We start from the raw sequence: 14437 nt of genomic DNA, 5'->3' as shown, positions 1-14437 counted from the left end.
AACTAGAGGAAAAGGATATGTGATGCAAACACAGAAGATGAGAGACTAAATGGAGCAAACGAGAAGAAAGACAAAGTCCTTGTAAACTATGCTTTGCTAGTTTAACTTTAGTTTCGTACCTTAGGAGCTATCACATTGACTAGGATACCCATCTAATTGAACTATAATGTGTGATAGCTACACTTTGCCACATAACTCGAGCAAACATTCAATTGTCAAGGGCTCTATAAAGATACACTACATCACTCTGGAAACATGAATCCCAAAAAAAGAAAAAAGAGAGAGATCATGTAGACGAAAAAAAATGGTGTGATTGACATTAACCAATACACTTCATGCAGTACATCAATGAGGATGTAGACACCCACATTGTATTAGTGAGACGACGAGGAACCAAAAGATCATAGAAAATGCAGTTCCGCCTAGCACGAGTCGCTATGCCGCACATATTCAAACATTAGAGGAAGGGTAGTGGCAACTCGAAGTACCTGCGTCCAACCATGAAAGAATTAAGGTTCATAACAGTACATTAACTTCTAGTACCATTGGCGTGCACGACATTGCTCCATAACGGTAGATTAACTGCCAGTACCGTTGGTGTGTACGACATTGGCACGAGTATATTGGAATGGAAATCGAGTTCTAAGACCCAAAAGTGACGTATTGGAATCGGATCGTACTTACCGCTCGGGCTGGGGTCCGATGAGACGAGCAAGGCTCCGCCCTGGAAGTCGCAAGTAGCGCCCTTGGCCTGCATGTTGTGCCAGTAGTCATTGACGGCGTAGGACGCGTGGGCGTGAAGAGTGTTTGGATCAAAGCATGCTCCGCCGGGCTGGATGGCCGAGCAATCGGCGCCGTCTGGAGGGCTTGAGGATACACCACACCGGATTTCCCTCACTATCGCCAGACGCTGGAGGCACGTCATCTGCGCCTGCACATGCTTCACAACATATATGCGTTAACGCAGAGAGTTCACTAGCTGATTCGCGTTAGTAGCGCAATCTACTTCTTATGCGTTGTATAATATAGTCCAACACTGGTTGCAGCAACGAAAGCGCAAATATTCATACCTGTGAGCAGTACCAGCATGCAGTTGGCAGCGATGACACGCAATCTACTTCTTATGCGTTGTATAATATAGTCCAACACTGGTTGCAGCAACGAAAGCGCAAATATTCATACCTGTGAGCAGTACCAGCATGCAGTTGGCAGCGATGACATGCACTAGCATGAGGGAAACAGTACGACGAGCGACCATTGAGATCGACTTAAAGCTGCAACAAGTCTCCTGCAATATTTCGGGGATGGAGCAATCATGTGGGATGGTTTTATAGCCAGGAGCTGGGCTTGCGCGCGAGAGGTCCGAGAGAATCCCTTTCGTTCTTATTTTTCCTCATTCCTACTTTTCTTTCTCCTTCTCCTTCCTTCGCGTAGGTAGTGGTCACACCGACCTTTTTTTTCTCTTATTAAAAAACTTAGTTTCTGAAGCGGTATGTCAAAACGTATTTTCTTTTTTTTCTTGTCAAAACGTATTTTCCTTTTTTCTTCTTCTTATTGTTCTTAGTATGCATTGAGCAAAGGTCACACAACTAAGCTTGTATACGCTATGCTTACTCATTTTATCGGAGAGATGTTGAATAATAGACGTTCTATAGGAAGAAATGCATATGGTGTATGTGTATATCCATAGACAAGAGTATGCAAGATCATCCATGCCTTAAGGGGTTTGCTTATCAAATCTCCATCGTCTCTATTCATACTAAGTTACATGTAGCCAATGTTCTTGTTCCTCTTAAATAATACATCACAAAGGTATGAATGTCTCCATGTCTTTTTAGGTACATCTCCATTGTTGCACCGACTATAGTGGGCCTAGCTACCCTACTACATGGCATGCCCACACTTTTACTAGACCATTTCCAATTAAGGTGGCATTACAATCTTTCTTTCTGAGGAATGCATATGGTCATTGAAAGTGCTACCTTTGGCAGCCTCATGCAATCAAAGTTATCACAACAAACTCAAGCTACCTTTTCCTTGTACTTTACACTTTTGAAATTCCAAGATAGTGAAATTGCGAGCGACGAGAGTAAGAGCGCATGAGGGTATTTCCCAAAAGGTAGAGATGCACATATACATATAGTTAATACAAGTGCCACTTGTTACCAATAGGTCGAATCCATATCTCTAGTAGATGAATCATTCATATACTAAATAGATGAACCATCTCTATATATTGCTTCCTACACTCGAATGCATCTAGATAATGATAAAAAACTCATTAAAAGGAATCTAAACCAACATTATTAACTCATGTTATGAACATATACACACATTCATATTACCATGATCTTGATCATGACCCGATTGAAATTAACCTCAAACATTATAAAATCCCATTGGGCTAATGAAATAGCTCATTGGGTTCCTCAAAGAGATCATTGAGGCTTGCTAAAGCAATTTAAAATTGTAGCAATATCATACTTTAGATGGATGGTAAAAAATTTTATAATATCCTTTTCATGGATAACCTCCTTCATTTTCAGGTTCTTAGATCAATCTCAAGTCCTAACTAGTTCTCCACATAAAGGTTTAGGAGTGAGTTTTTGGCCTTATCCATGTTCTTGTTGTAATTGGTTGTCACCTGACCCCTTCTTAACAATTTCGTAAGTTTTTATTTGCATATTCAAAATTTTGTTATTATTATGCTTCTAAAATAAAGTATAAGTAGAAATGCCTATATTAAATATTTGCATATTACATTGCATGTTGTGCCTATCACACACATACACACATACTCTCTCTCTCTCTCTCTCTCTCTCTCTCTCTCTCTCTCTCTCTCTCTCTATGTGTATATGTGTGTGTGTATGTGTATGTCTCCCTCTCCATCACGCGCGCACACACACACACACACACACACACAAACTCTCTCTCTCTCTCTCTCTCTCTCTCTCTCTCTCTCTCTCTCTCTCTCTCTCTCTCTACATCATATTTGAGACCTTCCCTTGCTTTAGATATATGCAAGTTTTTGATATAGCCTCAATAGCTTTAGTGCTCATTAATAATAGATCGTATGTTTATTTTGATGTGCCTAGATTAAATATTTGCATATTACATGGTATGTTGTGCCTCCATCTCTCTCTCTCTCTCATACTCTTTTTTTTGTGGTGTGTGTGTGTGTATGTGTGTCTCATATTTCACATGCTTTTTGTCTCTATGTACATCATATTTGAGACCTTCCCTTCCTTTAGATATATGCAAGTTTGTGATATAGCCTCAATAGATTTAGTGCTCATCAATAATAGATCATATGTTTAATTTGATATGCCTAAATTAAATATTTGCATATTACGTGGTATGTTGTGCCTCTCTCTCTCTCTCTCTCTCTCTCATACTCTTTTTTTCTATGTGTGTGTGTGTGTGTTGCACGCGTGCGCATGTGTCTCATATTCTACATGCTTTTTGTCTCTATGTACTCCCTTGCTTTAGATATATGAAAGTTTGTGATATAACCTCAATAGCATTCTTAGCACTCTCTTAGATTCATTTTTTTGTTGGTCAGTAGGGGTTTCACTTAAACACTTGATGATTGTAAACAATTGCCAGTAATAACAAGGACCAAGAAAAAGATATGTCTCATGACATTTTTCATTGAACTCTACAATTGGTCTCATGATTCCTACGACAATAAAAAGACATGTCTCATTACTATCGGTCTCATGTTTCTTGAGTCCAATACTAGCACAATTTAGAATAATGTATTGTTAAGGCTCTTTATGGACTCTAGTTTTTGGATGTAGGTTCCACTTGAATGAGAGGGAAGCACACTTAATATCTCTCAAGATATGGTGGATGGAAGTCATAATGTATATTGTGTATAACATGGTTGGTACTATCACCAAACTTGTGTAGCATCCATGTATTGAAGAGATTCCTCAAGATATGGGGAAGTAAAAAATGCAAGATGTATATGGGAGGTGGACCAAACAAGTGTCAACACAAGGCAATGTATGATGTCTACTACAATAATGCTTGAGACTAGTACAGGTATATAATCTAATAGGTGGTACTTTAGATGGATGGTAAAAATTTTTATAGTATCCTTTTCATGGATAACATCCTTCATTTTCGGGCTCTTAGATCAATCTCAAGTCCTAACTAGTTCTCCACATAAAGGTTTAGGAGTGAGTTTTTGACCTTATCCATGTTCTTGTTATAATTGGTTGTCACCTAACCCCTTCTTAACAATTTTGTAAGTTTTTATTATTCAAAATTTTGTTATTATTATGCTTCTAAAATAAAAGTATAAGTAGAAATGTCTATCTTAAATATTTGCATATTATATTGCATGTTGTACCTATCACACACATAAACACATACTCTTTCTCCTATGTGTGTGTGTGTCGCTCTCCCCCACACATACACACACACACACACACACACACACACACACACTCTCTCTCTCTCTCTCATTCTACAAGCTTTTTGTCTCTATGTACATCATATTTGAGACCTTCCCTTGCTTTAGATATATGCAAGTTTGTGATATAGCCTCAATAGCTTTAGTGCTCATTAATAATAGATCATATATTTAGTTCGATGTGCCTAGATTAAATATTTGCATATTACATGGCATGATGTTCCTCTGATCTCTCTCCCATACTCTTTTTTTTTGTGTGTATGTGTATGTGAATGTGTGTGTGTGTCTCCCTCCCTCCCTCCCCCCTATGTGTGTGTGTGTGTGTGAGCGTTATTCTACATGCTTTTTGTCTCTATGTATGATGCCAGGAGGCATATCTCACAGTGGATTCCGTGCCACGGTGGATTTCGTCAGGTTTTACGGTGGATTCCGTAAACTTTGATGACCGGGGCTCATACACAAAGAGGATTTTTTGTGCGAGAAGTTGATGGGGACGCCTGTCCTTTTCGGGCGTTTCATTAATTTAGTGTGTACATGGGTGATTCCATAGCGGGTGATTCCGCAAAATACATATTAAATTAATAAATGTTTATGAGTTTAGAGTGCGCACTCGTAATAAATTAAGGTTAGGATTTATTTCTAACCAGTTGATTTATTTATGTAGCTGAAGACTGCTAGGTATTCACTTTTGTCGGTTTAATTGTATTATTTTACTAACGATTGTGAATGCTTCAGTTGATGTGTAGAGATAGCAGCAGTGGCGGAGGAAAGCATTGGAGTCTAGCGAGTATTCGATCTATGGATTATATTTTGATAGGCGCCACGCCTATATTTTGTCATGTCTATTGAGGCATTGATTATTTATTATTATTTTATATGCGCCTATGCGCACGGATATGTTATTTTTATTTGGATATTGTGTTGGGCGTGCCAAACTCTTTGGGCACCGTCCATTAGCTTTATCTCCTATTTTTGTAAAAGCAAACTCAAAAGCTAAAAGCTTGTCATATTTTTGTAAATTGGGCTATTATTGAGCATGAAGAGGAAATATATATAAAATACATGCTTTGTGAAGCGCTCACACAAGGCATGGGGGGAGATTGAACCCAATTGGTCTCTTGCTCTTGTCATTCATGCTTTTTACATTGTAATTTGTGCAAAAAGGTAGAGTTCATTGTTCTTGGGGACTTTCCGGGATTCACTATGTGAGCATACTGCGACCGATCTGCGCACCAGTGGTATCAGAGCGGAGCTGAGATCAAGAGCTTCCAATCGCTACCCATCTCGTGCGAAGGCGGAGCTCCTGGAACGATTGGGCTCTACAGTCAATCTCATCACGAACCATCGATACAGGCAGACTTCTGGCGATCAAGAACCCCTGTTTCTGTCATCAAATCGTGAAGGACCAGGCTGTACAAGCGGAGGACCACTCATTCATCTTCTTCACCAAAATCGTGGATAAACAGAGAAAAAGAGTAACTTTCTTTTTCATTAAGCTTCAAAGACCAAAGTTTAAAATTAATAAGCTTGATTAGAAGCTTAAGAAAGCTTCAATAAAGAAAACGATTTCAAAGCGGCGTGAGGCTGTTCTGGGCGGCAAAAATTCCGCCAAGGACATACTCTTGTCCTTAAAATCGACGGCGGATTAAGAAGCTAAAAGCTTCTTAATCCACTAAGTAACTCAAAGCTCCCCAACTCTGCAAGTCAACAACTCCAGGTCCCGCGCCTCAAAAATCAAGTTCTGCAAGTCATCTGTGATCAAGTTCTGCAAGTTCACTAAGTCGGCTAAGTTCTGCAAGTCTGCAACTCTGCAACTCACATAAGTCTGCAAGTCTGCAGCTCTACAAGTCAGACTAGTCAACTGGAGTCAGAATTGACTTCTGCTCAAAACTCCTAGAAGGGCTGTTCCTGTGCAGAAACTCTGAATTGCAAAGTTGTTCGTTGGAAGGTATTCTACCCATACGTAGGTTTGCTGAAGCATTTTCAGCATACGAAGAAGGAAAAATTACAGATTTTCTGAAGATTGAGAAAGAAATACCCAAAAACACATAAGCCTTGTAACCCCGAACTTGAGCTACGCTCATCCCGCTAACCTGATTTTGAGTGAGAAAGGTCTTTTGAGTTTTACAGGATGAAGGAACCACATATGGATGATCTTATGGCTGAAGACGACCTACCTGAGCCTACGATGGAGCAAAAGCTGGACTTAATCATGATGCAATTGGAAGAAGAACGAAAGGCTAGGCAAGCATTGCAAACGCAATTGGCAAAATTACAAAGACCGTCTACCGACAAAGAAGAACCTCAAGCTAAAGATTTGATTTGACGTACCATCGACGCCACTCTTGAAGCTCAAACCATTCGCAAGGAATCAAAGATAAGTAAACGAAGTTTCAAATTTCGTACTTTCAATGGCATACGAGAAGGAAAGACTGTTCTAGTATTCATTAGTCAGTTTGATGACTATTTCCATGAGGAAACTTATCTAGAAAAAGATAAAATTAAGTGTGTTACTAATCATTTGGTAGACAGAGTATCACTTTGGTGGACTGTAGTACGCAAGAGCATAGAATGTCCTGCTACTTGGGAAGATTTCAAGAAGAAGTTCATGCAGAATTTCCTTCCACCGCAATTTCATGAGAAGGCTATCAAGCAATGGGATCTACTCCAACAACGGGATCATGAGCCTATTCCTCAGTATACAGAGCGTTTTTGGAATGCACTCCTCCAGCTACGCATGCTTGAAGACGTACCAGAGACGACACATAAGCGGAAGTATATGTCTGGACTTCTTGGGCATTAGTACGCTGAAGTGAACATGTTCAAGCTTGCTACCCTTGAAGACGCCATTTCACTAGCTCACAGCACTGAAGATAAGCTACGCGGTAGAGACAGACGACCACAGCAATTCCAAGCGAATGGTAATTATGGATCTAAACAATTCAATTCCAATTTTAGAAGATTTAATCCAGGTCATTTCTCTTCATCATCTTCCCGCAAGAATTGGGCTAAACTACCTGCATTACCATCCAATGTCAATCCAAACCCTAAGCCTATTCCACAGCCAAATCCAAATGTACCTAGACTTCCCGCCATTGCAAAAAATGTAACCAAAGCCAAGTCAATAGTATGCTATAAATGCCACCAGCCTGGACATCTCGCAGCAAATTGTCATTCAAAGAAGCCACCAGCTCATATCAACTATCTTGGAGCCATGGACGAAGACGAACATGAGGATATGCCTGATTTCACTGAAGATGAGGACGACACCACTACTACTTCCGATACTTTACCAGGTATGCCTACTCCACATTCTTTATTGACTATGAAATGTTTGGTGCATGGAAAGGAAAAGACTATTTTGCATGATGACGATAGTACTCATGATTTTATTTCAGCAAAATTAGTAAAGGAATTGAAATTACAGACTGTACCTACGCATTATCGCATAAAAGCTGCATTTTTAGGCACTAGGTATAATGGTACACAAGAAGTGCAAGACTTAGAGATTCAAATTGGCCAATACATTGAAAAAAGAAATTTCTTAGTTGTTCCATTACAGTCGAGTGACATAATTTTCGGTATGCCTTGGCGACACCAGCATAACCCAGATATAGATTATTCCACACACACAATGAATATTAATTTTCAAGGAAAATCTATTATCCTATATGGTATGCATGCATCTCATGTCTTTCCATTGCTTTCGCATACTCAAGCTAAACGTGCATTACGCAAGAGTAGTAAATCCTATCTCATTTGGGTGAATGAATTGCAAGTAAAAGAAAATCATATGCATCCTAGGTTTAAGGAATTTCTTGCATATTTTAAGGACTGTTTTGCAGAAGACCTACCACCAGGTTTACCTCCTTCATGTCCAGAAGACCATAAGATAGATTTGATCCTTGGCACACAACCACCTTGCAAAGCACCATATAGGCACAACCAGATAGAGCAAAAAGAAATCGAGAGTCAAGTTGAGGAATTACTAAATAGAGGTTTGATTCGACCTAGCAGTTCTCCATTCGGTGCACCTGTATTGTTAGTCAAGAAAAAGAATAATACCTATCGTATGTGTATTGACTACCGAGCTTTAAATAAGATCACTGTAAAGAATAGGTATCCTATACCTAGAGTTGATGACCTTATGGACAAACTGCAAGGATCTTCTATATTTAGTAAAATTGACCTTAAGTCTGGTTATCATCAGGTGAGGCTAGATAAGTCTGACATATTCAAGACTGCATTCAGAACACAGTTTGGTCATTACGAATTTTTAGTCATGCCATTCGGATTGACTAATGCACCTGCTACCTTTAGTAGAATGATGAACCGTATCTTTTTGAAATATCAGTATTGTGTAATTGTTTTCTTTGATGATATTTTGGTGTTTAGTCAAAATGAGAAAGAACATTATGAGCATTTGCCCTTGGTTTTTCAGTTATTGAAAGAAAATCAACTGTATGCAAATCCTGACAAGAGTGAATTCTTTAAGACAAAAATTGAGTATTTAGGTCATATTGTATCATATGATGGAATTAAAGTTGATCCTAAGAAAATTGATGCAATATTGAATTGTCCTGTTCCTAAAAACGTGCACGAGTTACGCTCATTCCTTGGTCTTGCTAGTTTCTATAGGAAGTTTGTACGTAATTTTTCATTACTTGCTTTACCATTAACCAAACTTCTCAAGAAAGGAATAGTTTATCAATGGACCGAAAATCAACAGAAATCATTTGACTTACTGAAACATGCATTAACCAATGCCCCTGTTCTACAATTGCCTGACTTTAATAGACCATTCTTTCTAGTAGTGACCGATGCTAGTGGATCAGGAATAGGAGCCGTACTTATGCAAGACAATCATCGTATAGCATATTCTAGTTGTAAGATGAAACCCTGTGAGCTGAAATATTCCACATATGACAAAGAACTATTAGCAGTTGTACAAGCATTAAGACAGTGGAAACACTACTTAATGGGTTCAGAATTTATGATAAAGACCGATCAGCAAAGTATTAGACATTTACTTAGCCAACCCCAAATCTCTGACCGTCATATCAAATGGGCCTCCTTTATTCAAAGTTTTCATCCTATCATTCAATACCAACCTAGAAAAGAAAATGTAGTGGATGATGCATTGAGTAGAAGACCTGCCATTCATAATATTTCTGTCATATCTTTTGATTCTTTGATTGCTATGAAAGATACATATCATCAGGATTTTACTTTTCATTCTGATTGGAATAAATTAGTTCAAAATAATTTCATTCATGTTGATTCATTGTCATATAATGATGGATTTATGTTTTATGAAAAGAGATTGTGTATTACCATTCCATTCCGATCTTTTGTTTTGAATGAAATTCATTGTCCCCCATATCAAGGTCATAGAGGTATCATATCTACATTACGTATGTTAACTAAAGATTTTTATTGGCCGCATATGGATGCAGATGTATCTAACTTTGTTTTTGAATGTTTGATTTGTCAAAGAGTTAAGAGACATCATGGTAAACAGTATGGATTACTTATGCCTTTGTCTATTCCATCTAAACCTTGGGAACAAATTTCTATGGATTTCATTACTGGTTTACCAAATACTAAATCTAACCATGATATGATTTGGATAGTTGTAGATAGATTTAGTAAACAAGCATATTTCATTCCATGTAAGAAAACTTTAACAGCATCACAAGCAGCAAAATTATTTTTGAAAACTGTTTTTACTAACCATGGATTGCCAAAAGTTCTCATTTCAGATCGTGATTCTAGATTTTGTAACAATTTTTGGATTACTCTGTTTGCTAATCTAGGCACAAAGATTGATTTCTCATCTGCATTTCATCCAAAAACTAATGGACAAACAGAAGCCACAAACAGCACAATTCTAGATCTTTTACGTGCATATACTATCTCTAAACCTCAGACATGGGACACTCATTTGCATTTATTACAGTTTGCATATAACAATACACCGCACACATCTACAAAGAAAGCACCGTTTGAAGTCATTTATGGATATAGATTATCTACACCTGTTGCATCTTTGTCTAATAGAATTCAGAGTGCTGATGATATTGCTAGTATGCATAACAGTATATTTGATGAGGTTAAAGATATGATTGCTAAAGCCCAGCAATCATATACCAAACAAGCCAACAAGAAAAGACAAGCTATGAATTTCAAAGTTGATGATTATGTTTGGCTGAGAATAGAAAAACGTAGACTGCAAAGTGTAGATAGACATCCAGTTGTCAAACTAGCTCCTAGATTCTATGGACCATTTAGAATCATTCGTAAAATTAATGATAATGCATTCAAGTTAGAATTACCATCTCATTGGAAAATTCACAATACATTTCACATTAGTTTATTGAGACCATTTAGAGGCCAATTACCTGTCCACCCTGTTTATGAAAACCCACCTTTATTAGAGGAAGAGACTGAAATACTTGAACCAAAAACTATCATAGACACTGACTTTATGACCACTAGAACTAGCCGAAGGTATTCTAGATATCTAGTTAAATTTAAGAACCATCCTGTAGAGGAAGCACAATGGATGCACACTAGAGACTAAAATGCTTTCCCCACTCTGTTAGCTCCACATTGAGCTAATAGCAATTGAGGTCAATTGCTATCCCACCCGAGGTATGATGCCATGAGGCATATCTCATGGTGGATTCTGTGCCACGGTGGATTCCGTGAGGTTTTACGGTGAATTCCGTAAACTTTGATGACCGGGGCTCATACACAAAGAGGATTTTTTGTGCGAGAAGTTGATGGGGATGCCTGTCCTTTTCGGGCGTTTCATTAATTTAGTGTGTACATGGGTAATTCCATAGCGGGTGATTCCACAAAATACATATTAAATTAATAAACGTTTATGAGTTTAGAGTGTGTACTCGTAATAAATTAAGGTTAGGATTTATTTCTAACCAGTTGATTTATTTATGTAGCTGAAGACTGCTAGGTATTCACTTTTGTCAGTTTAATTGTATTATTTTACTAACGATTGTGAATGCTTCAGTTGATGTGTAGAGATAGCAGTAGTGGCGGAGGAAAGCATTGGAGTCTAACGAGTATTCGATCTATAGATTATATTTTGATAGGTGCCACGCCTATATTTTGTCATGTCTATTGAGGCATTGATTATTTATTATTATTTTGTATGCGCATATGCGCACGGATATGTTATTTTTATTTGGACATTGTGTTGGGCGTGCCAGACTCTTTGGGCACCGTCCATTAGCTTTATCTCCTATTTTTGTAAAAGCAAACTCAAAAGCTAAAAGCTTGTCATATTTTTGTAAATTGGGCTATTATTGAGCATGAAGAGGGAATATACATAAAATACATGCTTTGTGAAGCGCTCACACAAGGCATGGGGGAAGATTGAACCCAATTGGTCTCTTGCTCTTGTCGTTCATGCTTTTTACATTGTAATTTGTGCAAAAAGGTAGAGTTCATTATTCTTGGGGACCTTCCGGGATTCACTACGTGAGCATACTGCGACCGATCTGCGCACCAATGTACATCATATTTGAGACCTTCCCTTGCTTTCGATATATGAAATTTTGTGATATAGTCTCAGTAGCATTCATAGTACTTTGTTAGATTCATTTATTTGTGTGTCATGTTTAATTGTAGGGGTTTCACTTAAACACTTGACAATTATATACAACTGCCAGTAATAACAAGGACCAAGAAAAAGATGTGTCTCATGACATTTTTTATTAAACTCTACAATTGGTTTCATGATTCCTATGATAGTAAAAAGAGGTGTCTCATTACTACTATCAGTCTCATGTTTCTTGAGACCAATACTAGCAAATTTAAAATAATGTATTGTTAAGGCCCTTTATGCACTCTAGTTTTTGGATGTAGGTTCCACTTGAATGAGAGGGAGGCACACTTAATATCTCTCAATATATGGTGGACAGAAGTCATAATGTGTATTGTGTATAACATGGTTGGTAATATCACCAAGCTTGTGTAGCATCCATGCATTGATGAGATTCCTCAAGATATGGGAATGTAAAAAATGCAAGATGTTGTGGGAGGTGGACCAAATAAGTGTCAACACAAGGTAGTGTATGGTATCTACTACAATAATGCTTGAGACTAGTATGGGCATATAATGTAATAGATTTGGTTTGGTCACCTCCATCCAACAACAGATAAGGGGTAGTGGCACTATTTAACTAGAATATGTGGCACAAAAATATTGGACATGGATCCCATGATAAGTGCTTCAAAATCATCTTCATTGTCTTGTCCTGATGCCAGGAGGCATATTCCACGGTGGATTCCGTGAGGTTTTGCGATGGATTCCGTAAAATTTTATTTATTGCTAGGGCTCATACACAAGGTGGATTCCTTGTGCGAAAAGTTGATGTGGACGCTTGTCCTTTTTGGGCGTCTTGTTAATTTAATGTGCAAGGGGGTGATTCCATAGCGGGTGATACATATTTAAATTAATAGACATTTATGAGTTTAGAGTGTACACTCGTAATAAATTAAGGTTAGGATTGAGTTCTAACCAATTTATTTATTTTGTAGGTGAAGACTGCTAGGTATTCACTTTTGTCGGTTAAAATTTATTATTTTCTAACAATTGTGAATGCTTCAATTGATGTGTAGAGCAGGCAGCATGGCGTTGGGAAGCACTGGGGCGATAGCGTGTATTCAAGTTAGTTAGAATAATTTATCATTTTTTATGGGCTCGCATCTTAGGCGTGGCGCCAATATTTATTTTGACACGCTTATTTATTGAAACGCTTGCCATTTATTTATTGTTTTGTATGCGCATGGGTACACAACTTAAATATTTGTATTGGACATTGTATTTGGGCACCACCCGACTCTTTAGGTGCCCAATAGCTTTAAATCTTTAATGAGACAAAAGCAAACACAAAACCCAAAGCATGCTAATTGTAAATTGGGCTATTTTTTGAGCTTGGAGATGAATAATATATCAAATACATGCTTTGTGGAGCACTCACACAAGGCATGGGGGGAGATTGTACCCAATTAGTCTTTTGCTTCATGTCGTGCAAATCTTCTCTCTTGTTTTTTGTGCAAAAGTAGAGTATTTTATTCTTGGGGACCTTTCGGTGCTCACTACGTGTGCATACGTCATCTGATCTGTGCACCAGTGGTATCAAAGCAAAGCTGAGATCGAGAGCTTCCAATTGCTTACCATCTCGCGCGAAGGCAAAGCTTTTGGAATGATTGAGCTCTACAGTCAATCTTTTGGAATGATCGAGCTACGCACTGAGATCGCGAACACCGGTCTTTGTAAGATAGAGGACTACACGGGAAGCTTCTTCATCAACACGTTTTTTTTTCTTCAAGACCAAAGAAGACAGATAAGTCAATTTAAGCTTAAAATCTTAATAAGCTTTTTAATAAAGCTTAATCCCCAAAATCTCACTCATGACGACGGCGGTATGTACTCGTGGGCGCCGAATCCATTGTCAACATCTTCTTGTCCCGATATGTTTCAGAAAACAATTCAAGCTTTTTAAATAAAGCTTAATACTCTAAGGTTCCTAAAGCTACAAAGTCAATCATAAAATTCCTCCTTAGCGGCAATTCCCATCGGACTAAATAGGAACTTGTTTTCAACTCTCTGAAAGCCCCTATTCACACCTATGGACTGACAGAGCCACATTCCAGCAAACAATTTGCAACACACAATCTACATGCAAGATTATCTTCTTGGAATACGACCGCGATATCAAATTCCGCATCCGCAACGAAAAAATACTACAAAAAGCCATTTTAAAAAAAAGCCTTGTAATCCCGACTTTGAGCTACACTCATCCCGCTAACAAGATTTTGAGTGTGTGAGGTCTTTTGGAATTTTGTAGGATGTTCGATCAAACCATGTAAGATTTTATGGTTGAATGTGACCTATCTGAACCAACGATGGAGCAAAAACTAGATTTGATTATGATGCAGCTTCAAGAGGAATGAAGAGCACGTCAAACCTTGCAAGCTCAATTTGTC

The 14437-nt window shown here is 38.1% G+C and overlaps 1 protein-coding gene across 1 annotated transcript; it reads right to left on the bottom strand.

Moving 5' to 3' along the window:
* Window positions 1–352: 352 nt before the first annotated feature.
* Window positions 353–1258, bottom strand: LOC148034081 (glucan endo-1,3-beta-glucosidase 1-like). The gene is made up of 4 exons (XM_087681014.1): window positions 1183–1258; window positions 1036–1070; window positions 685–931; window positions 353–488 (listed from the first exon to the last, which is right to left on the bottom strand). The coding sequence occupies exons 1-4, from the start codon at window positions 1256–1258 to the stop codon at window positions 451–453; spliced, it is 396 nt and encodes a 131-aa protein (XP_087537140.1). The 3' UTR covers window positions 353–450.
* Window positions 1259–14437: the final 13179 nt, after the last annotated feature.

The sequence above is a fragment of the Lygodium microphyllum genome, chromosome 7 (assembly GCF_053477565.2).
Source record: "Lygodium microphyllum isolate KBCC chromosome 7, Lygodium_microphyllum_v1.1.10, whole genome shotgun sequence".
Classification (NCBI taxonomy): Eukaryota; Viridiplantae; Streptophyta; class Polypodiopsida; order Schizaeales; family Lygodiaceae; genus Lygodium; species Lygodium microphyllum.
This window is presented reverse-complemented; position numbering and strand designations above follow the sequence as displayed.

Excerpts from the sequence above, each read along its gene's own strand:
- LOC148034081 (XM_087681014.1), bottom strand. The coding sequence starts at position 1,258 with ATGGTCGCTCGTCGTACTGTTTCCCTCATGCTAGTGCATGTCATCGCT. Across the intron at positions 1,071-1,182 it reads CATGCTGGTACTGCTCACAG|GTATGAATATTTGCGCTTTC; the intron begins GTATGAATATTT and ends TACTGCTCACAG. Across the intron at positions 489-684 it reads ATCGGACCCCAGCCCGAGCG|GTACTTCGAGTTGCCACTAC; the intron begins GTAAGTACGATC and ends GGTTGGACGCAG.